Genomic DNA, 27,559 nt, shown 5'->3' with positions numbered 1-27,559 from the left:
GGGGCAAGCACTATGGGCAGTCTATCTGAAGTGTACCTGGCATATAAGACGACCCCCCACTTGGAGGCATATTTTTCAGGGCCAAAAAATCGTCTTATACACCGGCAAATACGGTAAACACACACACACAAAAGTACTGTAAATAAACTATTCTTACTTTTACAGTTACCTTAAAATGGTGTTACAGTACAGTACAACTGGCATATAGGGGATTGCTTTGAGTGAACTGACAAGAGCACACACGTGAGCTATTGGGTTGTCAGAAAAGTCATGACGTATTTTTTGGTTTTCATTGCAAAAATGCATCATGACTTTTCCGACAATCCAATACTTCCGCGATTTGTTCGCATCTATGAATGTTTGTAACGCGAGGTCCACTCGTATCTGTGAAACTTCACAACTCGAATGTTCGTAAGTCAGGGACTTACTGTACATGGGTTTGAATCTTAACCAGCTATTGACCAGCTAGGTGATCATCAAGTTACTTGGTCTCTGTCAGTCTCGGTCCCCCTCTTCTGCTAAATCAGGAATTGGAATATTACCTGCTTTAGTGTGAAAAGAAACACTCCAACTACTCCCAAAATGGGGGCTGGGGATAATTTCACTGTTTTCTAAAAAACCTATCTGTATGGTTTAAATTTTTTTTTTACAACATGTATATAATTTTAAAACACAATGAAGAGTTTTAAAATAAAAACATCTAGGCGACTGGCAGAGTGGCTCAGTTGGTTAAGAGCTCACTCAAGAGTGCGAGCTCTACGCAATTTAGCGGTTCGATTCCTGGCCTTGAGCTGAGCTGCCGCTGAGCTGCCAACAGGTGGCAGGATGGCTCAGCTAAAAAAAAAAATAAATAAAAACATCTATTTTATATGGTTCTTGTAGAGCCATTTTGTGAGATATCTACACATAGGAGACTCCCAATTAAAAATAATTTCCTCACTCCTTCCATAGCCCTTCCACCTTCTTGAATTCAGATGAACAAGACTTGGAAGAAGCAAGTTAAACATTTATTTTTCTGAAGGCAATGGTTATCAAGAAAGAGATAAACAAGGGCAATAAAACTACGCTTTTAAACCACTGTCCTCAAAACTACCAAGGAATTCCATCTGAAGAGAAAAAGATATCCACATGTTTACTGACTCCAATTACTTTATTCTGAAACTTTAAGGTTTTTTTTGGGGGGGGTGCAATGTAAATGATAATTATCAAGTGAAAAGTAAATTCGGGATTCAGTTCAGAAGATATTTTTCACTGAAAACCACAATACAAATATAAATGACTATTATTTATCTAGCAAATAAGGTAAAATATCAGCTCCACCTTTTTTGCTTTCAGAATATACCGAGATAAAGTAATGTAATTTAATTGATCTAGATTGTCACCTTATACTTTGCAGAATATTATGAGAATTAAGAACATTCTCTTCCATATTCTAATAGATGAGTGAAGTGAATGTCAGGAAGCAAAGTAATCCTGCAGGTCAAAAAGTTGGCTTTTAAAACCACCAAAGTATCGTCCTTATAAGAGACACCCACAGGAGAGACACAGGCAGAGGCAAAGGTTAAAGTTATGCAGCTACATGCTAAAGGATATCTGAAGCCACCAGAAACTAGAGGAGACAAGGAAGGATCTTCCCTTGAGCCCTCCGGAGCTCAGCCCTGCTGACACCTTAATTTTGGACTTCTGGCCTCCAAAATTGTGATGGTAGATTTCTATTGTTTCAAGCCACCATGTTTGTGGTAATTTGTTGCAGCAGCCCTATGAAGCTAATATACCATTCTTCTGATAGTCATGTACAGTTACTGGAAGGAATGACACGTCAAAACATTTACTCAGTGCCTGACAGAAACCAAGCAACTTGTTCTTGTGCATTTTAATTATCATGCATCCAGCTTAGAAGACATCTGAAGGGAAATAAAATACAGGATATGAAATAAACATATCCTAAGGCAAAGTGTTTGCTAGTTAAAACAGAATAGCAACAAAATGTTAACCTCACCTTCTGAAGGAATTTCCTGACAAATAGATATAACTCAACTTTGGACTTGATTTTTTTATCTTTGTCCATTCACTTAAGTATTTTATTGAATTCAAGTTCTCTCTTATGAGTTAATTTAATTAAATGCAATTTATAAAAAACGGGACAAAAATCACCAAAGTACATTGGAACCACTAAAGCTGATAATGTGGCCTTTGGTAGCGTGTCTTAAAGACAGAGACATTAGACTTTACAAGCATCAAACTTACCATTCGGAGTATAGAACGTCAGCATTTCTCATCAAGTATGCGTAAGTACTTCAAGTTTACTTCATGTTTACAAATCCTGCCCTGGACCATTTAATATATACATTACTGAGAATTTCCTAGAGTATTACTGCATTTCTATAGTGTCTTTGTTTGTAGACTATTTCAAGAGCATATTTCTGTCAACATAAGAAATGTCCAAACCTGAAGAGAATTTAAGAGTTTATTTGAGCCAAAAAGAATGATGACAATTGCCAGGAAGCAAAATCTCAAACACTCCTGAGAATAACGGTTTTGCAGTTTTCTTTTATGCATTTGGAATTAAAAAACGAAAGTAAGAAAGGTTACACAAGAGTGGGAGAAAGCAAGGAGGGGAGTTCAGATTCTGTGTTCCATTTAGAAACAGGGGGTCTGAAAAGAGGCATTTCAAAGGTGTGTTAACCTAGATGCACAGAAACGAAGGGCAGGGCTTGCTTAAGGCAAAGGTAAGTAAGCCTTTTACTAAAAAGTTATATGCCTGGGGCATGACTACCCACCATGACCTACCCAGTTAGGAATTTATGATGTATTACAGCACTATTCTTGTCCACAAAGGGGAAGCACAATCAGTAAATTTTATAAAGCTACAACAGTGATTTACATAACTATTTTATCTCAACATCACTGAGTGGTTGAAAGGGACAAAATTAAAAATTGAAAGTGGTAAAAAACAGTCCATAAGGGATTCCCCAGCTCCCAGGCTGTCTCTTTTCCAGTTTCTGCAAGCCACCTCAAAAATCCAACTCAGGATGACATTAAGTGCTCCGCAGTCCTGGTGCAAACAGCCAAGCCCGTAGCCGGCCTTCAATCGCTGCTTCTCCGGCTCGCTTCAGGACTGCCGTAAGAGTAGCCCAGGGGGTGGCAGGATGGCCGCCCCGCCCGACAGAGGAAAGGAGGGACACCCATTACTCAGTCCCCGGGCCCGCCGCCAGACCGCACCACCTTCATCCGGGCGCAATCCCCAGACCTGCGTCTCAGCGCCCTCCAGAGGCAGGCACGCGCCTTCCCCGGGCAGACCCTCTCCCCATTAAGGCCCCCTCCCCCAGAAAGCACCCCCACACCCCCGTCTCCCCCGCAAGGCCCGGGCTGAGCACAGACCTGAGACACCACCTCCCAGCAGATTCAGTCAGCCTGCGGGGGCCCTCGCCCCGCCCCGCGGCACCACGAGCATGCGCGGTGGGCCGCCCCTCGCGCGCGCGCGCCCCTGCGCGCCCCTGCGCGCCCCAGCCGGCACGCGCCGCCGTCTGGGAGGCCAGGCGAGGCCAAGGCGGAGGCGGAGGCCCGGCCCTGGGCGGTACGCGCCCCCCCCCCGCCCTGCCATTCACCGGCGAGGTTGGCCCACAGCCCCAAAGTCGGTCCTCCTGGTTAGGCGGCGAGCGCCGGAGGGGAGGGGACAGCTACTAAGGCAGGAAGCTGCGGCTTAAAAGGGCAGCCCGCGCCGGGCCCTTCCTCCCTCCCTCCGTTCCAAAGCCTCCTAAAGCGCTTCTGTTTCGCGGCCTCCGCCCCGCCGCCATGTACCGCTGCCTGGGCGAAGCGCTGCTGCTGTCCCGCGTGGGGCCCGCCGCCCTAGGCTCGGCGGCGGCCGACTCGGCCGCGCTGCTGGGCCGGGCCCGCGGACAGCCTGCCGCCGCCCTGCAGCCAGGGCTCGCGCTGTCCTCTCGGCGACACTACAGCGAGGCGACGGCCGACCGCGAAGACGACCCCAACTTCTTCAAGATGGTGGAGGGCTTCTTTGACCGCGGTGCCAGCATCGTGGAGGACAAGCTGGTGGAGGACCTCAAGACCCGGGAGAGTGAGGAGCAGAAGCGGAACCGGGTGCGCGGCATCCTGCGGATCATCAAGCCCTGCAACCATGTGCTGAGCCTGTCCTTCCCCATCCGGCGCGACGACGGCTCCTGGGAGGTCATCGAGGGCTACCGGGCCCAGCACAGCCAGCACCGCACGCCCTGCAAGGGAGGTGAGCCCTGACCCGAACCCCTCGCGCCCTTCCCCGCGGCCCGGCCTCCTGCCAGCCCCGGGGCCACAGCTCGGCCCAGCCGGGCGGGCACTAGCCCCTCCCCCACGTCCTCATGCCAGCCCCGGCCTCGTTTGTGTCAGGCTTGCGTGAATTAGTGATTTTTTTCGCCTTAACCAACCCACCACAATGTTGGTCCTGCCTCCCTCCCCCGTCAGGCATCATCTGGATTTCTGCCTATGTTGATGCTGTGTGCAGAATAGACACTGCACCGCTCTTTGGATCCTAGTGTGTGTGACATACAAGGTGGGTCCTGACGAAATGCACATCTAAAAAAGAGAATAACCGGCCCATCGGTGCCTCTTGCAAGTTTTTGTGGGCTTCTAAGACTGACCCGAATGCAAACTATGAAGTACCTATTTTCTGATTGTTTTCACTTTTTTACATCAGTGACAGATGATACAGGAACATACAAAATTGTCTTCTAGGTTTGAAATCTAGACAGTCTTATTAACCAAGTGAATTCACTAGTTACGCTTTGATCTTTTAAGTTATTTTTCTATCCTGATAGCGTCTTTTTCGCACAAAATAATAATAATACCTGAGCAGTGTAACATCTCTAACAAATAAACACTGGGCGTCCTGACAGTAAATCTAAAGGGTGTAGACTGCAGAATGGCCTGCCAGCCAATGGAATGAAATAGCCCCGGGGGTGTGTGCCGGTCGGGCTAACTCCAGATTTGAGCTTGTGGAAAAGATAAGTACGAGGAGAAAGGAGTTGAGTCGGTTACGATTTGGTAACCACCAAGTAAGTTGTGTACGTAGTTTAAGTTTTTGAATGTTGATTTGGCTTCTGCATTCGGGTTGCTTTCTTTGAGCAAATTAAAGCTTTTTTTTTTTCCTCCAATAAATTGCACAATACATCTTTCAAGGTGCTTAAAAGTAACCTAAAATACAATAATAGAAAGGGAGGTGAAGAGGCTTGCTGGAGGTTTCACAGAGGCTTTAGGGCTGTGCCCTTTGTCTCTGTAAGCCTGATACAGGGTTCTATTATACCAACTGACTTATAAGGATAATTTTTGGAAATCTCTCTACCAGAAAAAATTGAGCTCTGCTGGCATTCTCATCGGGGAACAAAGGTGGCTTCAAACTGTTTAATGATTTACTTGCTAAATTCACATTGACCCCACCCTCTTGTACAAACCTTTAGAGCCTAATTATCATCTAGCTGTTTCCTCTTCTAAAACTGTTTGAGTCATTTTGACCTCTAATTTCCCTTTCCAGCTCCAAAATTATATAAAATGTACATTGTCCATCTCCTACATCCCCTTCCTTATTCCTGCCACTCCCTTATTCTCTAAAACAAGAGTACAAGTTCAGAATCACAAGAAAAGCAAACAAGGATATTGGAGGAAGAAGCAAAGTTAGCAAATACTAAATTGCAATCATTCTTTAAAATGGATGTAAAGTTCGTGTTACTATCTTGTTAGCAGTATTTTCCACTCGCTTAAAAGATGAATAAACTAGTATATTTGTTTTTTTCTGCAGGGTCTGATTTAGTTGGACGTTCTTTATATTCTTTATATGCCAAGCCCTCTCCTATCTTTATAAATCACAACTCGACAAACTCACTAAAGTTTACCATAGTTTTGTCAGTCCTCTTCGTCTTGTTGCCACAGCAGTTTTAATACCAAAATATTGAACCTAGCAACAAATTGCATCAGCCATCCTGAAGCACTGTTATTGTAGACTCAGTACTAGAATCTTGTACTAGAATGTAATATACAATTCTGTTAGATTATCCCATTTACAAGAAGGCATGCTATTGAAAGTACTGTTAACTCTCAGCATATAAACAGAAACTGAATTGCAGCTAATAGTAGCAAGCATTGCAAGATAATATAAATGAAAATTGGCTTCTTTATATAAAGTGATAGGTTTATTCTCTTTAGGAATTCAAAAGACTGGAGAATAGGAGGGGCCGGGGATTGTAAAGCTATGAAAGCCCTCAAAAATATTTGAGCATGCTTAAGATAGTCAACAGTATGCTAAAGGGATGATGAGCAAAAATTTGGATACTGTAGACTTCCATGCTTTGCTTTCATGACACTTAGGATCTTCCTACCCATTTATCATCATTGTCTGATTGCAGGGAATGTATATTTTAAAAGGAACTTAAACACTTAAAGCTTTTTTTGACTTATAAGAAAGTTGTTAACCTCCTTGGTTTTACTTTGGTCTTAGAAATACAGAATATATTAGGTAATTGAGATTTTAAAAGATGCTTTGGATAATCCCTATACCCTTCACTGAGTTTTTTCTTCTGAAAGCATACTTTAAGCATACCTTAAGCATACTTTAGCATACTTTAGCACACTTTTCTCTCCCCACCTTTACTCAACTGCCTTCTCTACCAGTGTTCTTTGCAAAATAACAACAACTTGTCTGTTCCTCTTTATCCTTTTCCCAACCCTCAGCTTTCTGTATCTAATCTTTCCTCAAGAGTGTGACCTTATACCTGAGTTTTCTGAAATAAAATTCACAAGGTTGAAGCAAAGCAACAATCCAATTACAATCACTGTAAGGGAAACAGGTGGTTTTAGGACCTGAGGGGGGCCAATGTGTACTTTATACCAGGTAAATATTTAATAATACATATTGTTTTTGTGCTTCTCTTTTCCCACAGACCAGGGATCAGCAAACTGCGGCTCAAGAGCCACATGCGGCTCTTTGGGTACGTTCTGTCTCAAGTTTGCTGACCCCTGGAAGAGCCGATCCTTTCCCTCACAACAATTTAAAAATTATTCAAGAACCATAAATATATTTTTGCATAATCACCATTATGAGAATAATATCCTTTAAAAATTTTATAAATTAAACTATGATAGTTTTATTTTATTTTCAGTTTTACTTCAGAGCCACATGTACATACCCAAAAGGCCGCATGTGGCTCACAAGCCACAGTTTGCTGACCCCTGGCAGCTCTTCCGACCCCTGCCATAGACCATATTTAACTGAATCCATTAGATTTGCATCTAATTTGCAAAAGTGTGCAGCAGACTTTGAAGGGACATTTTAAGGGAGTCCTTAATATTTTCAGCAAAGATGAACATTGTGGGAATTTCTGCTTTTATTTAGATTTTTTTCAAAAGCTCTTATTTATGTGTTTGAAAACATCCGTAATTGTTTTGTTAACTTTCTCAGACTAAATTATGGTTCTGCCTGAGACCAATCTAACTTTTTAGAAGGAAGCTTATCATTTGAAAGTCCATTTGAGGGGAAAGAACAGATTGATAATAGCAATTCATTGCTGTAGGAGCAATTGAACTTTCTCTTCCAGCCTGACCACTCCCCACCCCTTGTCTTCTATTAAAACTATTAAGTCGAAATTCCCTGTGACTAACTCTGCCTATCATAGAATTTTCTAAAATTATCATAATTTAAATAGAGTTGATGGGTTGTAAATGGAATCCTCTGATACATTAACTCTAAATCTTTTATTTATTTATTTTTTAGAGCAAAGATTTTTATTGAAGCGAAAGCACAGCTCTCTTACGAGAGGGGGGTACCCAAATTGGGATGTCCCTAAATCTTTTATTTAAATACAAATATCAGTACCAAAAAAAAAAAAAGTGTACTCTGTTAACACATTGATTTGTTTTTTAAAAGCCAAAATGCAAAAAGAAGCAATAGGAGGTAGGTGGTCTTTGTTCTTGTCTTGGGCAGCTAAGGCTTGGAGATAATGCAGTATTAGTCCCCCTCAACCTCTGGGATATAATCGTGTTGGTGCATGGTAGTGCTTTGGAAAAAACTGCAGAAATTCGTACTGATATGTCTTCATTGAAAAGAAAAATGTCTGACTTCTCTATGCTGAATTGACAACCAACAACATTTGGGTAACTTTATAAACTCACACTTCCTAAAGTGTGAGTGTGTATCTGCATCTTCTGCCACAAGATAAAATGTAGACTTTGTAGGTAAATTAAATTTAGGATTAACTCAATCTGAAAGTTCAGTTAGATGACAGGTAATTTGTATGTCTTCTATCCCCTAGCCCTGAGGTTTTATTGTTACAGTTGTTTATAATACTTTTTAATTAAATAAGGAACTGTGTTGCGATTATACTTCAGAAAAAAAAAATGGGACAAAAACGGAAGCCAAATACCTCTAAACACCCTTCACCCCTGCCAAATATACTAAGGAAGGAAAAGCTAAGATAATGGTGGAGACCTACATCAGATTGTCATTCAATCTCTCCATTGCTTTGTGTGAATCCATCTAGCTAGTTTGCTTTCGCAGTAAAAACCCCATGTGCAGGAAGACAAACACTTACTGCTCACTTACTATGCAAAGTACACTTTGCAGGAATTGGGGCATCAAAAATTGGAGAACAAACACCAGTTTTTGTATTAAACTCCAATAAAACTGGCAGTGTTGAAATTTTAAGTACAAGAAATAAAAATTGAACATGAACTTTCTGGCTTATAGTGGGAAAAAATTGGGTTTAGCACTGTTGTTTTTTGTTTGTTTGTTTTTGTCCAATTATGTTAAAGATACTGAGGGTTCTGCCAGGAACCAATGAAGACTAAAAATAACTTTTGGATGTTAAAAATTTCCTAAGCAGTAGTCTCTGACATGAGACTTCTAGTTGGTTTTTTTTTTTCTATTTATTTTGCATAATTAGGTTTTCATAATATAAATAATAAAGAAAAAAGCCTCTAATTTAATGTAGAACATCGACTCATAAATGGCCCTTGATTGCTCTACCCAAGAAACCCCAGTTAAAATACATATGTATGATTTGAATATTCAAATAGCAATGTAAGTTACAAAATGAAAAGTGATGCAGCTCTACCCCCAGTCCTTCCTGACAAAATAATGAATAATCTTAAATCCAAAACTGTTATCTAAAACTGGGCTAGTTATCCAGATAAATCAATATTTTCCCCTTTCCAGAAGCAAAAATTAATGGAGATTGAAGTTCTCACCATCAAGACTGAATTGTGTGACATACTGTTGATAAGGCAGGAAAGATGTTATGAAGGGCAAGACAACCACCTGGGTGGGAGAGGGCTACTCAGACCTTTTTAATTGCCTTTCACAAATGCAGTGATATCTGGGAGATTCTGCTTTCACAAAGCAAGGGGTACAGTGCCAGTTAGCATTTACTGAGCCCTAGGTGTACACCAGGCATTTTGTTAAGAGCTTTTCATGCATCGTCACTTTTGTTTCTCATAACAACCTTATGAAATAACTGTTGTCCTCATTTTTAAATGCTGACACTAAGGCTGAAGAGTGAAGCCTCTTTTGGCAGGATACACAGCTAGTAAGCAGTGGATCAGACTCCAGCCCTCTGATTCCAACACCCACTTTCTTGATCATTATTGTCTGGGATTTATTCATGTAAAAAGTTACAAATTGTATCTCAGGGTAAGCACTGATTGAGAATCAAGTCATGACACTGACACAATGGTTCCTAACACTTTGGATCATTGGAAATTTGTTAAAAGCTTAGAAGACCTACCTTCTTTCCAGAAAATAAGTGCATATTCAAACAACTGTGCACATAAATCTCATTCATAGATGATATCTTTAGAGGCCCATTCTAATTATTTAGTCAATAAAATAACATTTTAAAGAGTTTCCCATTGAAAGAGATTTGAAGATCTTTGGTGTTTATTATGTAGCCAAAACAACACATTTCTCTACCAAAGCGTCACTATGTGTATCTATTTTTCAATAGAAACATTTTAAAATGGCTTTCTTCCAGTGTCACTTCCTTAAAAACTAAGAAAAGTCTTTGTTTATCAAGAATTGCTATTATTTCTCCTGATTATTTTTGGAGAAAGTCTGTGAGACCAAATTTTTCCAAATTGCTTCTTGGCTAGAGAAAAATGTGAACATAACACAAATGAAAATTATAAAGGTGGTCAGTAATATGTTTCCTTTTGCCTTTAATCATTATCACAAATATGTCAACATAGGCCTTTAAAAAAAGCATTTTGTACATATTGGGCCTTAAGACTTACATGAATTCTTTTTTAACCCCTTTTACCAAGAGAGAAACAGCAAAGAAATAATCAAGGGTAGTAGTACCCATGTTAGGGGCTTACTCAATAAGGACTATGTTCATTACAAACTATAGACTATATTCCAAATCAGTTTTTCTCCCCTGCAAACAAGAGTTTTTAAACTTTATGCTTAAAGAACATTGTTTAGTTCATGAGGATTTCTGATAATTAATGTGTTCACAGTATGTCTTTTAATTGTCTACTCTGTTAGGTACCATGCTCTGTGCTGGGGAACTATCCTTAAGAGTTATTTTTTAAAAGCAGTTTTGTTTTGTTTTTGAAATGGTTTTTCATTGGTTTCCCCAACGTAGAGCAGAATCCAAAATCTCTTCTGTCCTTGCTTTAAGCTCCATATTCTGTTTCTCTATTTTCCTTTTCCAAAAATTGTCAATAAATGACAAGTTGGTAACACACCAAACAATATGTTGCTGCAATAGCAGTTCAAAGAAGATACCAGGGAACAGGTCCTGTTCTGGAAGTAGGGAAGGCTGTATAAGAGCTGACTAGGGGAAAGGTCATTAAGAGAGAAGAGAGGGCAGGAGACAGAGCTGTGTGTGATGGGGTCCTGGGGACAGGGTGTATGTTTGTAAATAGTGAGAAGTAAGGTTTTGTGACATAATAGATATTTATTTGGCCTCTTGCACCACCCCCTCCCTTCCTAACAGAGCTAAAATCCTTGTGATTCCTGAGTAATGGGGGGGGGGCGCTAGGAGTATCCTTTGTTCTAATATTTGGTCTTTGACTCCAGTTCCTAATGCAGAGCTTCTAAAACCCTGTAATTTCCAGAGTTATAGGGGATGATAGCATCTTACACCGAGTTCCTAAATCTCTTGGAATTTCCTGGGTGATAGAAATATCTTTTGATCTAATGAGGCAACTCTTCATGGGCTCCTGTAAAGATCCAAGATGGCGGCCGGTCACCAGAAAGAAAGCCATGATTAGAAGCTTGGAACTTTCAACCCCGCTCCCCTATCCTCCAGAGAGGGGAGAGGGCTGGAGATTGGTTAAGTTAATAATCCATCATGTCTATGTGAGAAAGCCTTCATAAAAATGCCTGAATTACTGTGTTTGGAGAGCTTCCCAGGACGCATTCAGGTACCAGGAGGATCGCATGCCCCAATTTCCTGGACACTCAAACCCTTTAATAAACCAGTAAACATAAATGATTCCCTGAGTTCTGTGAGCCATTATAGGAAATTATCAAACCTGAGGAGGGGGTTGTGGGAGCCTTCAATTGTAGCCAAGTTGGGCAGAAGTGTGGGTACCCTGGGCACTCAATATTTCTGACTCAAATGTGGGACTGAGCCCTTAAACTGTGGGGTCTACACTAACTCTAGGTAGTCAGTGTCAGAATTGAATTAAATTGCAGAACACCCAATTGGTGTTCACAGATAACTAGAGAATTGCTTGATGTGGAAAACCCACACGTTTGGTGTCAGAAAAGTGAGCAGAAAGTTTTCCTTTGAGGTTTGTTGGATGGATAATGATAAACCTAGGAGAGCACAAAAAGCTGTGCAGCAGCACAACTGAGACTGAAGTAATAGGTAATAGAGGAAATTAAAAGTAAAGGGCAGATAAAACATTTTGAAGAAAGGATAGTATTACACAACAGGTAGAATATATAGAATGAAGAGAAGAGTCATAAGGTAACTCAGATTTCTAGCCTGAGACACTGGAAGAAAAAATGGTATCAGGGATAGAAAAGTGTTATTAGAAAAGGAGTGGGTTTTGAAAATAAAGGAAATCTGGTTTACAGTGATCCTTAAGCAATTTGGAAATATAGGCATATACTTTCTCAGTCTTACCCTTGCACGGTACAGTCCCTGCCTGGTGCCTGTCCATACATTATCTGTCTCTATAATTCTTCTCTTCCTCTCTTAAGATCCATCTCAAATGTCACTTAGACTTGTAAATAATTTATATGTAACTGGATATCTGAAATTTCAAGTCATTACCCCTTTGAACCTTTTTATAGCAAGCTTCTGTTAATCTTTTGCTAAATGTTATCCAACTTCATATTCACTGATTTAACTAGCATCATTTCCAAGGCCTGTTTGGTATGGTATGATTAAGTTTACTCTTAGAATTATCAGAATAAGGAATCTATTAAAAAATGAACAAGAGCTCCCTTTAAATGTATAGTCTTTCTTCCATTTATTGTGCAGTTAGTTAAATACTTAAGCACAAAACAAAGCTACATTTCTGTAGATACGTATGTACATAAATGCAGGGAAATGATTTGGAAGGATACATATACATTTAGGTTGCTAAGAGTGGTCACCCTGAAGGAGAAGACTGCAGTCACAAGTGTAATCAGGGGAGATCAGCTTTTTCTGTATTTAGATTTTGATGAAAACATATACATACGCTATATAATTTTAATATTTTAATGGAAAGAAGAAATGCAGTATTTTCCATTTCATTTTTCAAACATCAGTATTTGTTTCCCATAAACTTAAGTTTGTCTCTTCAAATGGCTTAAAATAAAGATTTTGATAATGGATTAAAACACATACCGTGTATTTGTTTCCCTGTCTTATATAGAACAATACATGGTTACTGTCAGAAACAAAGTATATGATTTTGCTTAGCACCTGTATGAAATGTTCCTTCCCATTGCTGAATGAATTTTTATGGGAGACTTTTAGTATTTTACATGATCATTACTTGCTGATGGGTTTCTCACTGTTTGTCTCCTCTCCTCATTTATTTTTATTTTTTTTATTTTTATTGGGGAATTAGAACAGCGCTGGGGAATTGGGGGAAGGGGAACAGACAAGTTGCTGTCGTTTTGTTCTTCAGTCTAGTTGTGGAGGACGTTGCTTCACTGGCCCAAGTTGGCACCATTATTGCGCTCTTCCCGGGCGAGGCAGATTAGTCGCTGGCTTCTGGACGGCAGCTGCTGGCTACGCACGGTAGCCCATGGCAACCCACTGCAGCAGGGGTTGCAGCCTACGCCGTCGGGAGCGACTCATGGCAGCCCAGCTCCAGGTTGAGCTGTTGTTCAGCATCTCAGCTGTAGAGGGCAGTGTCACTGGCCCTCATATGTGGGATCCGAACCAGGGCCCTCTTGCGTCCCAAGCCAGCTCTTAACCAATGTGCCACTCGGCCGGCCCACCTCTTCTCATTTTTAATTAAGTTGTGCTATGCTATTGCAAGTAGGAAATTATATTAGTATTAAGTGAGAAAATAGATTCTACTAAGTAAATGGCAAGAGAGTTACTGCATGAATTTTAAGAATTCTAAGGCTTTTTGGTTTTCTGGGGATTCTATGCTTATGGTTGTTGAATAAATAGTTTCTGAAAAGTGAGAAAATACAGTTGGAAATTTGATTTCTGATGAATAAATCAAACCCTATTAAAAGATCCAGGTTCGCATAATTTTAAAAACCATTTGAGGGCCAGCCAAGTGGCGTGTTGGTTAAGAGTTGGCTTGGGACGCCAGCTCTGAGCAGCAGGGCCCGGTTCGGATCCCACACTGGGGCCAGTGACGCTGCGCCCTCTACAGCTAAGATTAAGATGCTAAACAACAGCTCAACCTGAAGCTGGGCTGCCAGGAGTCGCCAGCCGTGGCGTAGGCTGCAGTGGGCTGCCATAAGCTACCATCAGTGGCTGACAACCAGCATGATCGGCCAACAGCCGGCATGAGCTTTTGTGAGTCTCTGTGAGCTGCCGTCCAATGGCTAGCGAGTGACTGCCTTAGCCAGGAAGAGCACAATGATAATACCAACATGGGCCAGTGAAGGGATGTCCTCCACAACTAGACTGAAGAACAAAAGGACAGCAACTTGTCTGTTCCCTTTCCCTGATTCACCACCACTGTTCCCCTCCCCCAATTCCCCAATAAAATCTTTAAAAAAAAAAAACCATTTGAATTATCATGAGTGTTTAATGATTCATCATAAGAAACAATGGTGACTTAGTCACTAGGAGCTTTTTTTGTATGTTTCTGGTTTTGAGTCAGCTAGCAAAAGGAAAAAAATTCAAGCAAATTCAAGCTATTCAGTTGTGGTTTTCACTGACTCTTTTTCAAGCTGTTGTGTTTTCTTATCACCATAGCAACTTCAGCTAGGTTTTGCTTTTAATTTTGACTCCTCCTAGAAAATCTTAGTGTATACCAATCGTTAGACTTTTGAGGATAGTAAGGAATAACTTTGTTAAATAAGTTAAAAGGCAAAGAAATGCTTTGCGCTGTGTATAGTTTGCAGATGTTTTCATTTCATGAATGTTCTTCTGAAACATCTGGATACCAGTTCGCTCAAAATAACAACTATATGGTGAGTTAATTTCTCTTGAGAATAAAAGGGATGATTTCAAAGTTCCCATTGTAGTAGGTACTTAATTCTACACCAGCCCTTCCCCTAACTTGACCAAGTTTGATAAAGAATAAACATCGTCATGGGTGGTGTTTCTTCAGTTTCCTGTGGTGAACTGAAAGCACCAATTACTCGGTCAGCCCGTCAGATGTGTTCCTTGACCTGTGTAATCACCCATTCACTTTCTAGTTTGGCCAACTTTTCGTTGAAAGTATCTACCTCCATTTTTTGAATCTCTTACATCTGCCAGCACTGTTGTTCAAAGGCTCAGTTGATTCCTTCCCAAACATTAGTAATGTTAGTGTCAGCAGAGGCTAACAGATAGTGCGCTGAGACTTCAGGATACCAAAAAAAAAAAACCCAAAAAACCACATAGTTTACTTTTCTGCATTTCTAGAATAAAAATTTTGTTCTTTCCATTTTCTGTCTCTGTACCCCCATCTGATCCATTGGTCCTGCTCACGTTTAGCCTTCTCTGCCACACTTCCCATCCTACAGAAAAGGATGAAAGGAACATTTCATATAGGTACTTATAAAAAGTGAGAATATTCAGACTGCAAATATGATCCTTCTTGCTTCATTGTGCTTTAAAACATTTTAAGGTTTTTTGGTTTTCATATATATATGTTTATATTACCTGTTATTTGGCGTTATTGAACAACTTTGTCTTCAAATTGAGTATTGATACACTTATTAGTAGGCATTCAAAAATGTTAGTTTTCCTTTTCTTTCAGAATTTTGAAGTATGTCACATCATTTTGTCCTTCAATACCCCAATTCTACAAATTTCTCCTAATCCGCTGAATTTGTAAATTTAGTGGCGAGTATCTTCTTTTTTGCAATCATTTTTTTAATGTCTGTTGGAATGTGGTATATTTTTAGTAATTATCTTTGGTTTCCAATCCCAGCAGAGGAAGAGCAACTACCATATTTCCCCATGTATAAGACGCTCCCATGTATAAGACGCACCTTAATTTTGGAGCCCAAAATTTGACCCAAAAAAAAAACGTATTACAAAAATTACTGAACTCAAGTTTTATTCATCATAAAGTTTATACAACTCCTCATCACTGTCAAAACTCCTAACCATTAGCTTGTCCTCATCTGTGTCTGATGACAAATCACTATCTTCATATAATGCCTTGTCCTCAGTTCCATCTATGGCATTTGAAATCTGCAACTACTGTATGAGATGCACCCAGATTTTAGACCCCAGATTTTTTGGGAAATACGGGAGCTTTCCCTCAGGTGTGGGTAACTCCTTTGTTACTGGAGTTTGTTTTGTCTCAAGTATTGCTACAGAGTATTTTATTTATGGGGGTACTTTAAGACATTTTGTTTTTCAGATTAACAATTTAAGTAACCCTGTACTGGTGTATCTACCAGCTTCCAGAAGTAAAAACATTTAAGTACCACTGATGAGTTAGGATGTTGAAACAAAAGCCTGTTTCTTCTTTAGCCCAGGCTGCATTTGATTCCGGGTTCCTCTGCCTCCCCACCCTGGTCTGCTCCAGGGCTTATTCCCCTGACTCATCCCTGATAGCTCTTCTCACCTCAGTTCATTGGAACTTCTTCATTGGTTCTTAGTCTGCAGGAAAATGCCTGTGGTGTGAAGTAATTTATGCAACTTTACTTCTTCAAAGTCTTGGCAGTTGAGCTCTCTCATGGGTGTGGCTAGGAAAGAAATTTTTGCTTTACAAACAAGAATTTCCTGGGTTCTGTCCAGTGGAAACATGTTTTTTGTTATACATGCACAGTTTCTGACTCATCATCCCAGGACTTTTGCAATAAAAGTTTGACACTGTTTTGTAGCAGGAGGGGTTTGGTTTCTAATTCGCATCTACAGCTAGTATACAGGTTTTCCTCGCTTTCTGAAAGTAGAGCTTTCCTAAGCTGAAAATGGCATAAAGTGAAGAAGCAATGACCATTAATTTATATGGAAAATGTTTGAGCCTTCCCAGCCACAAAAAATAGCCTACTAAGTCATACCAAATAATACATAAAAGTTAAAACAACACTAACATAGAGTAAAAGCAGTGCCACTCTCGCTGCCCAGGGTGCACACTGCCTATATAATAGCTCGTTGCAAAACAAATGCTGAGTGCTGTTTTTTATTTTTCATAAAATCGCAAATCTCTTCAGATTTCTTTTGGTTAGTGTAAACGGGTACTAAGGTAGATCTTTCATAAAAGTGGAGCAGCGTAGCTCGAAAAGCAGGGGATACCTGTAGTGTTAATCAGGATTGCTGTCTGATTTATGAATATGACTATTCCAAGACATTTTTTATTTTCCCACTGAATGTATTAATTGTAAGCACTGGGTAAGTCAAAGTAACTTTTTCTCTCCACTTTAAGAAACCAAGGAAAATTAAAATAACTTACTGACTACTTCCACAGACTCTAAAAAAGTAATGAAAAACGTTCCTTACGTGTCATAGGAATACTAATTAATAGTAAACTATTATCTCCATGAAATCAAGGTTTATTAAGCTGTTTGTTTAAACTCCTATCAGTTTAGACTTTTTTAGTCCTTTCATAAGAATGGACACTTATGGTGAATTGTGTAGAACTTAACATGTATATCAAAAAATGTAGTGGCCATGCCTTTTCTTTTTCCACCTTAAGTTTCAAGAGTCAAGAAATACATATTTTTTAATGTGTATTTGAGTGCCTTAATACTTGCCATTTTCTGTTTTAGGCACCAGGAATTAAAGCAGTAAACAAAACAAAGTCTGTCTTCATAGTAGGGAAGCCAGACAGTAAACTAATATGTAATAAAGTCAATGATAAAATATTAAATAAGGTAGAGGAGGCTAGAACGTGGGGGTGAGGAAGAAATGCTATTTCAAATAGGGTGGCCAAGAAGAGCTTCTGGGAAGGAAGAAAGTTTTTAACAGAGACCTGAAGGAAATAGGGAAGGAAACAAACTATACAGATAATTTCTGTATGTTAAAAAATAATCACCTGTCATTTCTCATTCCTAAAATTTTAATAACAAATTTATTCCACAAATATTCTGAGAACCCATTATATGTAAGATATAGTTCTAACAGCTCACTTTTCTAAATATAATCATTTTATTTTTCTAGTAGGCCAAAGAAATATGTTCCGCTTCAGCATTTGCTCTTCATGATCACATACGTCACAGAAAATTCTCTTAAAACATAGTGTTATAGGGGTTGGCCAAGTGGCTCAGTTGGTTAAGATCTCGCTCAAGAGTGCGAGCTCTGAGCAACAGGGTCACCATAACATAGCGTTATATATAAATAGAATTTTCTGGAACATATAAGAAACTAGCTTTTAAAAATGCCTAGGGAATTTGTCTCAAATTGCCAGTTCATAAGATGTTGTATATTTCTAACTAAAAAACTTTTATTCCCAGAATTCATTAGGAGAAGTTCCTGGATCTCCCATTTCTTGTAACTCTCAATGGAAGTTGTACCCAACTACATCCAGATACCCTTTATCACACAAACACACAGTGTCAGGGCGCCCTAAGCAATGTGCAGTCAAACAGCAGCCTCCCTCAGACCTTCTTCCTTAGGATTGAAAAGCAATGGGCTGTAGGACTAAAGAGGACACAAGGTGACTTAACCCTGCAAAACTTAGAAGGGTGATTGACTAAGATCCCTGAAACCAAAGCAGTGGGCATAGCTACGTACTTTCTCTGGCCCCTCTATGAAAAACCTAGTCACTTCTATAAAAGTACAGGGGCGTTAAGACTCAGAGTTGCCTATCTACTTGTCCACCTCCCGTCCTTGCAGAAGGAGTGGAGGGAATTGTTCATCCCTGGGAAAGATGACTTTCTCAGCTTTCATCTCTTGGTTGAAAGAGGCTAGCAGTGGGTGAGGATTGTAACAGGTAAGGATCTCTGGGTACACCTGTTTGAAGCCTAAACCTCTGTTTAGACATCTGATACTGAAGTTAAATCTGTCAACATGTTGACTATCCGTTTGCTAATAACTGTAATCAGAAAGCAAAATTCATGAACTCTCTGCTACCAAATCACCCAAACCAAAAAGTAAAAGAAAATTTTTAAAAAGCCTTCGCTGAGTTAGTTGCCTTCCTAAAAGTGTAAAAACCATTCATTTGAAAGTAATATTTGTCTTGTGAAATCGTACTTACTATTAATTCCCACTGACTTGTAAGTCCCCAAAGGACAAGACTAGTTCTTACTCCTCTCTAAATTCCCAGGAACTCTGATGCTCTTAACTATCTACTACAAGAAAGCAAAAACTGGACTTCAACACCAGTCTTTTCTCTTAGCTTTCAGAATACTTAAAATCCAATTCAGTACTCTCTCTGTAGCTCTTTCAGGGTGTCTACTCAGCAGGCATTGACTTTCCCTCATAAGCTACATCAAGAGTTCTTAGAAATAACCAGGGTGTGAAATATAAAAAGTGTGAATATTTTCGATTTGTAACTTTTTTAACCTGTCAGAAGGCTATTCTCAATACATCACCTCCTGTCTCACCCCTACCCCTCTTTTTTTAACCACCACCAGGTATACGTTACAGCACTGATGTGAGTGTAGATGAAGTAAAAGCTTTGGCTTCTCTGATGACATATAAGTGTGCAGTGGTTGGTAAGTGATTTCCTTTGCTGCTACCTAATAAGAACTCTTTGGGGAAATATGTTTACATACAAGATTACTTTTAAGCTGTTAGAGAAATAGACTGTAGCAGAACTGATTTTTTTTTAAGTTGCACAGTTTAAGGTTTACATCATTTTTAAATTAGTTTTAATTAAGATTTAGTCTTTTTTTTTAATGGGGAGCTTTTTATAGCAACTAATTGGATTTTCTTTAAGTAAACATCTTTATTTAAAGCCTTTTCCATACCCTGTAAATAAGACCAAATCATAGAAGGAAAATAAATATGCTGTTACCTTTCAGAAGTAGTAAAATACACTGATTAAACATGCATTGTAACTTGCCTGGATTTATAACTTCTATTCACTAGATTTTAAAGCACAGCATTTTAGAACAGGTTAATATGGGTTGATTGCTTAAATTTTCTGAAATTAAAGCTTAAAGCATCACACATTTTTGTAATGTTGTATAGTGCTTTCTTCCTTTTTAATTTTATTACTCTTTATATGGAATAACAACTTTTAGCCGTCTATTACAGATGTGCCATTTGGAGGTGCCAAAGCTGGTGTTAAGATCAATCCTAAGACCTATACTGTAAGTATCAAAGTGACATTTGCATGCAGTGCATTTACAAAGGACTTGAAATTACTCGGTCTCTATTGCTTTTAAAAGGAATGGAAAAACAAGTAAATAATTAATTCATTGAGTGTTTGCCATATAAAAGGTCACCTGCTTAACGTGTCCTTTTTCATTTTCGTACTTGGTTAAAGGGTAATTAATACCTCCATATTCTTAGGCACTTAATCCATGTTTATAAATCACTATAATCTGAGATTTTTATATCAGGATCTCAAGATTCTAGTGACAATTATCTTAACTAATATGGTAAAAAAATCTTACCTGTTTATGCTATCAGTTCCAAGATAATTAAAGCTAATTATTACTATGTTTTATAGTACCAAATTAACATCTGTATACATACATAATAAACATCATTTTATTCTTTTAAAAATTCACCATTTAAATGAAAATATACCATAAGTATTGCTCATAGTGTCTTATATTATTACAAAGACAGGAACTGGGTTTTGAGCCCTAGTTCTTCTCAGTTGTTTATATAACCTAATTTCTGATCTCTCATTTTCTTATTGTTGAAATGGAAATGCCTGCTTGATGAGTTCTAAGAAGAACAAGAAGATATAGAAAAAATTCCTATAAATAGAAAAGATGACGCAACTATTATCTCCACAAGTGGCTTTTCTATCAAAAGTTTTTCATTGTTTTTATTTTCTGTTGTTTTCTTCACAGGATAATGAATTGGAAAAGATCACAAGGAGGTTCACCATGGAGCTAGCAAAGAAGGGTTTTATTGGTATGTGTTGCCATGTAGGTTTCCACATGGGGTGGGAACATCTAAAAATTGTCTTAATTTGAACTCCTGCTTTTATGTGTACATTCATGGATTGAGTTGCCCTTTGTACTTTGAGAAACTGGGTTCTATGATAAATATGGTGAAATACCTGGGCCTATTTATAACACATCTCTAACAGAAAAGTTCAGGTTCCCAGTGTGCAGTGTGAACACCAGGAGAGGTCACTTCTACCTCTTGTACACAGTAAAGACTTTGGATCACTGTAACAGTGTTGCACAATCTGTATTGTGACATCTAGAAAGACCAAGGCCATACTTTCAGGAACTAAATAATACCTGTATTAGAAACATTTTTTAATGTATAAAAAGCAGTTTTACAACAGTAATCCTATTGTTCTGATAGCAGTGAGAAACTGGATCCCTTTTAGGATTGGAGGCTTAAGCAGGCCTGTCTCCAAAGCAGCCGGCACAGTCAGGGAGGTGGGGGGGCCCCTTGCTGATGACTCCCTCTGCCATCACTAGCTGGTTTGGGAATCCCTAAGACTCGTTGTGCATTACTAGAGCTTTTGCCAAACTGACTAAATTTCTGAAGGCACTGATTTTCATTTGCTTGATATTTTATATCACACTAATTATTATCTGTGTCATATGTTCTTTTCGTGAGATAGGAATATTTTCTGTGATGTATAATTATTTATTAGTTAATCTTTAATTTTCAAACACTGAGTCTTCCTATCTTTTCTTATTCGAGAAGTATTCTGATGTTTTAATAAAATAAATCAAATTATTTATTAGAATGTTTGCCCTTTCAATTTAGTTAAACTAAAGAAGGAAAGCTAACATCAAAAAGATAAGCTACTTTTTTTCTGCCCATGTTTTTCTTCCCCAGTAGTCCCCCCACTGTTGATAAGTTCCTATGAACTTAGGATATCCTTATTTTGAAATTTCCGTCCTTTTTAGGAAATAAAGCATGAAATGAATAAACTAATACAGAAATAAGTGTAAGTGACACTAGAACTTACAGATTTGGCTTATCTTACATAATTTCAAAGACATTTGGATTCTTGGCATGCCTGCTCTTCCTCCGCACCACTGTGGACTTGAACCTAATTAATGAATTGTCTGCCTCCTTCACAGGGATGCCTACTAATCCTGAAATTTATGAATTGAAGTCATATTCAGCTAATTGATAGCCTTCATAAATTTTTATACCATATTTCCTCTTAGCCTAAATCTCAAAAGTATTTAATAGTCTTGAGTGGTTTCAGACTTTATTCAGTTGTATTTATTGCCCATATCCAGAGTATATTTAGCTTGATTTTCTCTATATTGACAAGTACTTTATAGTTCCAAAGGTTAAAAAGTGATTCATTGCAACAGGGAAAGCTTAAATACTAGCAATTTGATTTCTTTGCATATGTGCAAAAGTCTCATTAACTCAACAGTGCAACTAAACCGACCTCTGGGCCCAGAAATCTTTGTAGCATAAGACAGAGGCCAAAGGATTTCTTTCTCTCTCCCTCCAGGACACAGAACTAGCCCTGGGCAAAACTTTGGAATTGATGTCATTTCTCTATTATTTTTTTTACTTCCCTTTCTACAGAGAATTTCAGATTGCAATTTTAACCTGAGTCTGAGTCCTGGCCCTGTCACATTGTATGAGTTTTGAGGATCAGCTTTTCAATTTCTGTTAAAAAAAAGTCAGCTGGGATGTTGATAGGATTTGCACTGAATCTGCAGACCAATTTATGGAGTATTGCCATCTTAACCATATTAACTCTTCCATCCCATAAATACTGGATGTCTTTCCATTTGTTTAGGTCTTTAATAATTTTTTTCAATGATGTTTTGTAATTTTCAGTATACAAGTTTTACACTACTTTTTTAAAGTTTATTCATAAGTGTTTTATCCTTTTTGATGCTGTTCTGAGAGATATTGGTCTACAGGATTCATTTCTTCTGAGGTCTTTGATATCAGAATAAGACTGGCTAATAGAATGAGCCAGGAAGTGTTCTTTCCTCTTCTGTTTTTTTTTTTTAAGTTTTGAAAGGTTGATATTAATTCTATTGTGTGAGTTTAGGCATCACCTTCTTAAACTGGTTAAGTCTACAACCATTTACTTTGTAAACTTTGTAAAAAGTTCCCTTGCAATAACCTGGTGTCTCCATTGTTTCCATTCCCCTATATCTCCGTACACCAAAATTACCCTTTCAGCTCTACCCCTATGCTCGTGTTCTGTTAAAGCAATTATTTCTCTTAGCCAGTTTTTCGTCTTATTTATATACTGTTAGGGGATTGAGTGATGACAGTTTAACTTTCCTGAGGGTGATTACATGTTTTTAAAAGAATGGACTTTCAGACCTGTTCTCTATAGGGTATTTAAGAATTTTTCTGTAATTCAGGAATTCAGAAAAATAGGTGCAATGCTCTTTCCCTGTGCCCCCAGGTCCTGGCATTGATGTGCCTGCCCCAGACATGAGCACGGGCGAGCGGGAGATGTCCTGGATTGCTGATACCTATGCTAGCACCATAGGGCACTATGTGAGTACTCTCCAAAGGCCTCAGGGCTTCTTTTGTTATGTACGGAAATAACAATTTATATTATATGGGAAACTAGAGAATTCAGTGGGTGTTTCTCCTCCCCTTTAATCACATCTTGATTTGCATCTTCTTTTACTTCTATCTCTATCCTTAAACCATAAATGTACTGAACATGAATTGAGCTTTTACTTACATGCCACCCTATCCTGGATGCTGAGATGGGACCCTCAAAGAGGGATCACCTACTGGGGCAAGACATTAATAAGGAAATAAAGAAGCATTCAGTTCTGACTTTTCCCTTAAGAGCTTTCGGTTAAAGAGAAATTAAGGCACATGAGCAAATAAGTTATGGTGACAGTGTGACACAAAGGTGGAGGGTCACGGTTTCTGAAAGAAGGCTTTTTTGAGGGGTTATTTGGGCTAGACCTTTAAAATGGGTAGAATTTGAACATATGGAGATTTGGGGGTTAGGAGGAGAAACAGGAGAGCTCAGGTTGTCTGAAGGTAAGGCATATTTTAAAATGTTATAGAAGAGTGAAGAGGTAAGTGGACTAGGACAGAGATACCAAGCAAGCCCTGTGTTTTGTTGTATTTGCTGTCCATGGGGAGCCTTTGGTGCTGACTGTTCCTTGGGAGAGTAGACTGGAGGCAGTGGTGGCTGTGCTGGAGCAAAGAGATAACCTCCACGTGGTGTCATCCGTCTTCTTAGCCCGGGAGCCACAGGAGCTGGCTGGGGAGAAGCATTGGCACCTCGCCGGGACAGACTGGATATGTGAGCTCAAGGAGAAGGACAGTGTTGAGTCAAAGGGAACCAGAAGGATTTGATTTGAGGGACTGAGTGAAGTGGGGCCACTAATGCAGAACACAAGAAGGAAAAATAACTTTCTGTCCCTGAAAGGGATGGATACCTGAAAAACAAACATTTAAGGAGTAGGAAGAGAAAGAGAGTTGGAAAAGTCATTCATTTAAAAATATGTGTGGAATACCTACTATATGCAAGTCTAAGTGTGGGCAAGGTGTCAGTACCATTGGGATGAATACTAGAAGACGTTTCGATGCTATGAAAAGAATAACCGGAGCCTGACCAAGTCTACGGAGGCTTCACTGAAGATGTAACCTTCTGGTCTGCCCTCTGAAGATGAGCAGACATCAGCTAGGGGAAGGAAGGGCAGGGCGAGTGTTAGAGGCATAAGGAAGCACCTGGGTAATGGTCCCGATGTGCAGAAGAGGTGAACTTGAGAGACTGAGGGAAGACCTTAGTAGCCAAAGTAGAGAGTGAGATAATAGAGCGCAAGAGAGGCCAGCAGAGGAGGGTCGGACCAAGTTATCACCCTGTAGGTGACAGCAGGACTTTGGCCTTTGTTTTGAAAACAGAAGCACTGATTGTGAGCAGGTGTGTGACACAGCTAAGTGTGCTTTCTCAGCTTCACTCTGTGCGGCAGAGAATGGAATTATTAGAGGCAGAGGCCTATAAGGAGCCCAGAAGGAGAGGTGATGTTAGCCTGCCCTAGCATTGGAGAGAAATGGACAGATTGAAGAGCTATTTAGGCGAAGAAAGCAGTCAGTTATAAAAGAATGAAAAGCACTGAGGACCAATTCAGCAGCTGGTTTGTCTGTGGACTCGTGAGATGGGAACCAGGCTTCAGGAGTATCTCAAGAAAGGGAAGTAGGGCACAAAGAGTAGCCTCCACTAAAGAAAAGTGTACTGGAGAGAGAAGACAGCTTGAAAGATGGTTATTGTCCAAAGAAAAAGATTTTTGTTGTTATTTGGCATGTTGATTGGCTTTAGGCCACAGATTCATTAGTGCAAGAGCTAGATGATGTAAGAGAAATGTGGAATGGTAGATGTAGCAAAGTCTTCCGAGGGAATAAAGGCCTAGTGAATTTTCCTTTGAAGGGCCCTAGTGGAAAGATAAGCCTTGGAAAAGAGGAAGAATATTTCTTCCTCTGAGAGAGAGGGAGGAAGGGGGCTGCAGCCTCTCGGGTACAGGAGTGTAGAGAACAGTCTCATTTTCTGAGGGGTGCAGTCCGTAGTGGGGAGCATGGGCAGACAGCCTGGATTTTAGAACTGCCTTCTCCATGCACCAGCTCTGTGACCTGTGGCAAGTGTCGTGAGCGCTCTGTGCCTCGGTTTCCTCATATGTAAAATGACAACAATAATAGTACCTGCTTCACGAGACAGTCATGAGGATTAAATGAATAATAATACAATGCACTTAGAAAAGTACCCAGCCCTTAGTAAGCACCCAAAAAGTAAATATTTATAAATACCACATCAGGTCAATTGCACAAATACCCTGAAATACAAGAGAGCAGTATGAGACACTTCATAGAATTTTGTTTAGTTGTTTTCCATGTCACCTTTTTATGTTAAATGAACTCTAGGTACGGTCTCTTATTTTTTTGTTCCTTTTAAGCAAGACACTAGATAGAATAATACAAAGTGGTAGACAATATATTGTTATTCGTAGCTCATTCCCATTGGTGACAGCAAAAGAAAGTTTTGTGAAGCACTGCCAGCTAAAACCTTGGACTGTACTGGTAGATTTTTCCTTTGAATGATAAGAAATTGAAAATCAGGACTCTAAGGTAAGGAAGCCATAGTTTTTGTTACTTATTTCCAGACATGAACCTAAACCACACAGCTCCTGTTGTCTGCCCCCCCCCCCCCCCCCCGGAAGAGCCGGTGTTAGAGGGAGAGTGCGTTCTCCTCCCTGGGCTTCCAGGACTATTAGGTATGCTGAGGCCCTGGCAGCTGGCTCCATGCCTGACCTCAGATGGGCAAGACTGCTGTCAGCGCCCGCATTTGCATTCCTATTGTTTAAAAGCACTTGGCACTGAGTTTGCAATTCTGTATTCATAAGTGTTAATTATTTGTGAAAGAAAACTGTGGGAAAACTACTAGTTCTGTAAATCACTTTACTAGACTGCTTTTTTTCCTATTTTTATTCTTTTTGTTGGTGGTTATATTAATACAAGTAATACAATTCTAAGGTCTCTCTGTAAAAATATTTAAACAATACAGATAAAGACAGTCACTTTTTAACTCACCTAGCTAGGACATACGTTGGGGGTAGAGGGTAAGGTGTGAAGTAAGCACTTTATCTTGTTTCACATGGGTAGCAAATTGCCTTACTAAGTTTATGAAATAGTCCACACTCTAGCCACTGATGGAAAATGCTTTCCTCATTTTATATTGATTACCTACATATATAACTGGACTATTTAGTTTCTCCTGTCCCACTAGTCAACTTGTCCATTCTGCACTGTTTGCTACAGTTTATAATATATTTAATGTCTTAGAAGGGAAGCCCTCCCAAGCCCTTTCTTCTTTTTCCTAATTATACTCGTTCCTGAACAAGAATCCATGCACATAATCAGTTCAGAGTACAGAAAGGTGGTGGTGAAAACTGTTACTCCTCCACCCACTTCACTTCCCCAAGTTAACTGCTGATACCAGAGGTTCTCTACTCACAAGGTGTGGGCCTCTGTGTCTTACCCCCCAAATGATACCATACTAAATAGACAAAAAAACTAAATTCTTAGAAGCAGAGTTTCTGGATTAATGGGTATTTTTATTTTGGTAAATATTCCAAATTTCCCTGACAACCCCTAATTATTTTGTTGTCTTTTTCCCCCCTTGAGTATTTACTGTTGCTGACCCACTTTTTTAGGTGAACTTGAATATTTTCTTTTAAAGTTCTTTTGTATTATTAAAATTTATTGGGGATGACAATGGTTAGTAAAATTGCATAGGTTTCAAGTGTACATTTCTGTAACACATCATCTGTGTATTATTACATTGTGTGTTCACCACCCAGAGTTCTCCTTTCAAAAACAATGGTTCGATGCCATTGTTGCCTTAACCGTATGTGTGTTGTTAGGCCCGAGGGCCTCTTCCATCCTTTTCAAGGGGAGTGTGAACCTTCTCTCCTTTCTTACAGCACTTAAAGTTTTTTTTAAAGAAATTTTATTGGAGAACAGTGTGTTTTTCCAGGACCCATAAGCTCCAAGTCAAGTAGTTGTTTCAATCTAGTTGTGGAGGGCACAGCTCCATGGCCCATGTGGGAATCGAACCAGCAACCTTGGTGTTATGAGCCTGTGCTCTTAACCACCTGAGCTAACTGGCTTCCCCTTAAAGTTCTTTTTAAAAAGTAGCATTTTATTGAATTTGTAGATTAGTTTCACAGAAGGATATCTTTAAAACATTGAGTCTTCCCATTCGAGAGCACCACAGTGCCTCTTCCTATCTTAATCTCTGTTTTGATGACATACTCATCTTATGGTAGATTTCAAGACGCTTAAGGGTAGGATGTACCCTGACTTAGTAGGGCTTAAATGTTTGTTGAAGGAATAGTAGTTTTAAGCTGAACTATCTGTACTTTTGTGACACTGTTATTTGTACTTACTTGATGTTAAATTCCTAAACACCC

The 27,559-nt window shown here is 39.4% G+C and overlaps 2 protein-coding genes across 4 annotated transcripts in view; one reads left to right on the top strand and one right to left on the bottom strand.

Annotated features, from left to right (window-relative positions):
• Nucleotides 1-3,462, bottom strand: part of SHLD2 (shieldin complex subunit 2) — a 76,108-nt gene extending 72,646 nt beyond the window's left edge. The window contains exon 1 of the mRNA XM_019660503.1: nt 3,382-3,462. The gene's annotated coding sequence lies outside the window, so the exon portion shown is untranslated. The remainder of the gene's footprint in view (nt 1-3,381) is intronic.
• A 170-nt stretch (nt 3,463-3,632) lies between these two features.
• Nucleotides 3,633-27,559, top strand: part of GLUD1 (glutamate dehydrogenase 1) — a 34,390-nt gene continuing 10,463 nt past the window's right edge. For 2 of the 3 annotated variants that reach the window (XM_019660501.1, XM_019660502.1), the window contains exons 1-5: nt 3,705-4,240; nt 19,127-19,207; nt 19,752-19,807; nt 20,522-20,585; nt 23,032-23,126. In XM_019660501.1, the coding sequence (XP_019516046.1) occupies nt 3,796-4,240; nt 19,127-19,207; nt 19,752-19,807; nt 20,522-20,585; nt 23,032-23,126 (741 nt within the window). In that variant the 5' untranslated portion in view covers nt 3,705-3,795. Of the gene's footprint in view, nt 4,241-19,126; nt 19,208-19,751; nt 19,808-20,521; nt 20,586-23,031; nt 23,127-27,559 lie in introns of all 3 variants that reach the window. The other variant, XM_019660500.1, reaches the window with a different exon arrangement.

Source organism: Hipposideros armiger, unplaced genomic scaffold, assembly GCF_001890085.2.
Source record: "Hipposideros armiger isolate ML-2016 unplaced genomic scaffold, ASM189008v1 scaffold_319, whole genome shotgun sequence".
Classification (NCBI taxonomy): Eukaryota; Metazoa; Chordata; class Mammalia; order Chiroptera; family Hipposideridae; genus Hipposideros; species Hipposideros armiger.
Note: the sequence above shows the minus strand (reverse complement) of the source record. Positions and strands in the feature narration are given on the sequence as shown.